Source organism: Charadrius vociferus, unplaced genomic scaffold, assembly GCF_000708025.1.
Source record: "Charadrius vociferus isolate BGI_N301 unplaced genomic scaffold, ASM70802v2 scaffold37, whole genome shotgun sequence".
Lineage (NCBI taxonomy): Eukaryota > Metazoa > Chordata > Aves > Charadriiformes > Charadriidae > Charadrius > Charadrius vociferus.
The window spans coordinates 1,237,561-1,238,134 of NW_009649457.1; the positions used below are offsets into that span (position 1 = coordinate 1,237,561).

The following is a 574-nucleotide window of genomic DNA, read 5'->3' on the forward strand; positions in this document are numbered from 1 at the left end:
ACGGCGGTGCAGTGGAGCGCGGGCACCTGGATGGTGGAGTACGGCCGGGGCTTCATCCCCTCCACGCTCGCCTTCGCCCTGGCTGACACCCTCTTCAGCACTCAGGACTTCGTCACCCTCTTCTACACCCTACGCGTCTATGCCAAGGGCCTGCTCCTGGAAGCCAATGCCTTCTTCAGCACCTGGGGCTGCTGAGCCCGGCTTGCTGGGGCACCCTGCCGGGCACCGCTGGCTCCTGTCCTCCAGCCTTCCTCCCTTTTCCTCCTCCTCCCCGAGACCAGGCTCTAGCAGAGGCAGCAGGAGACCCCCTGTGCCTCCCCCAAATTGCTCTGTCCTTTCCCACGGGCCAGCTGGGTGCCAGGACAGAGGGACCGGGGCGGTCACAGCAATATAGACCACCAGTTACCACCTGCCTCTCCCCACTTTTGATTGGAGCCATGTCCTGCTTTTCCATCCCTCGGGGCTGGAGTGGCCTTATGGGGTACAAACACCCCTGTGTGCCCTCGGCATGCAGCGGGAGAGGGGCTGGAGCTGGCTGTCCCCAGCATCCCCAAAATTTCTGCAGCTCCTGAGA

General features: G+C 63.6%; 1 protein-coding gene across 1 annotated transcript in view; it reads left to right on the plus strand.

The window, feature by feature from the left end:
* Positions 1-195, plus strand: part of SIGMAR1 (sigma non-opioid intracellular receptor 1) — a 2,641-nt gene extending 2,446 nt beyond the window's left edge. The window contains exon 4 of the mRNA XM_009889751.1: positions 3-195. Coding sequence (XP_009888053.1) covers positions 3-195 — 193 coding nt within the window. The remainder of the gene's footprint in view (positions 1-2) is intronic.
* The last annotated feature ends 379 nt before the right edge of the window (positions 196-574 follow it).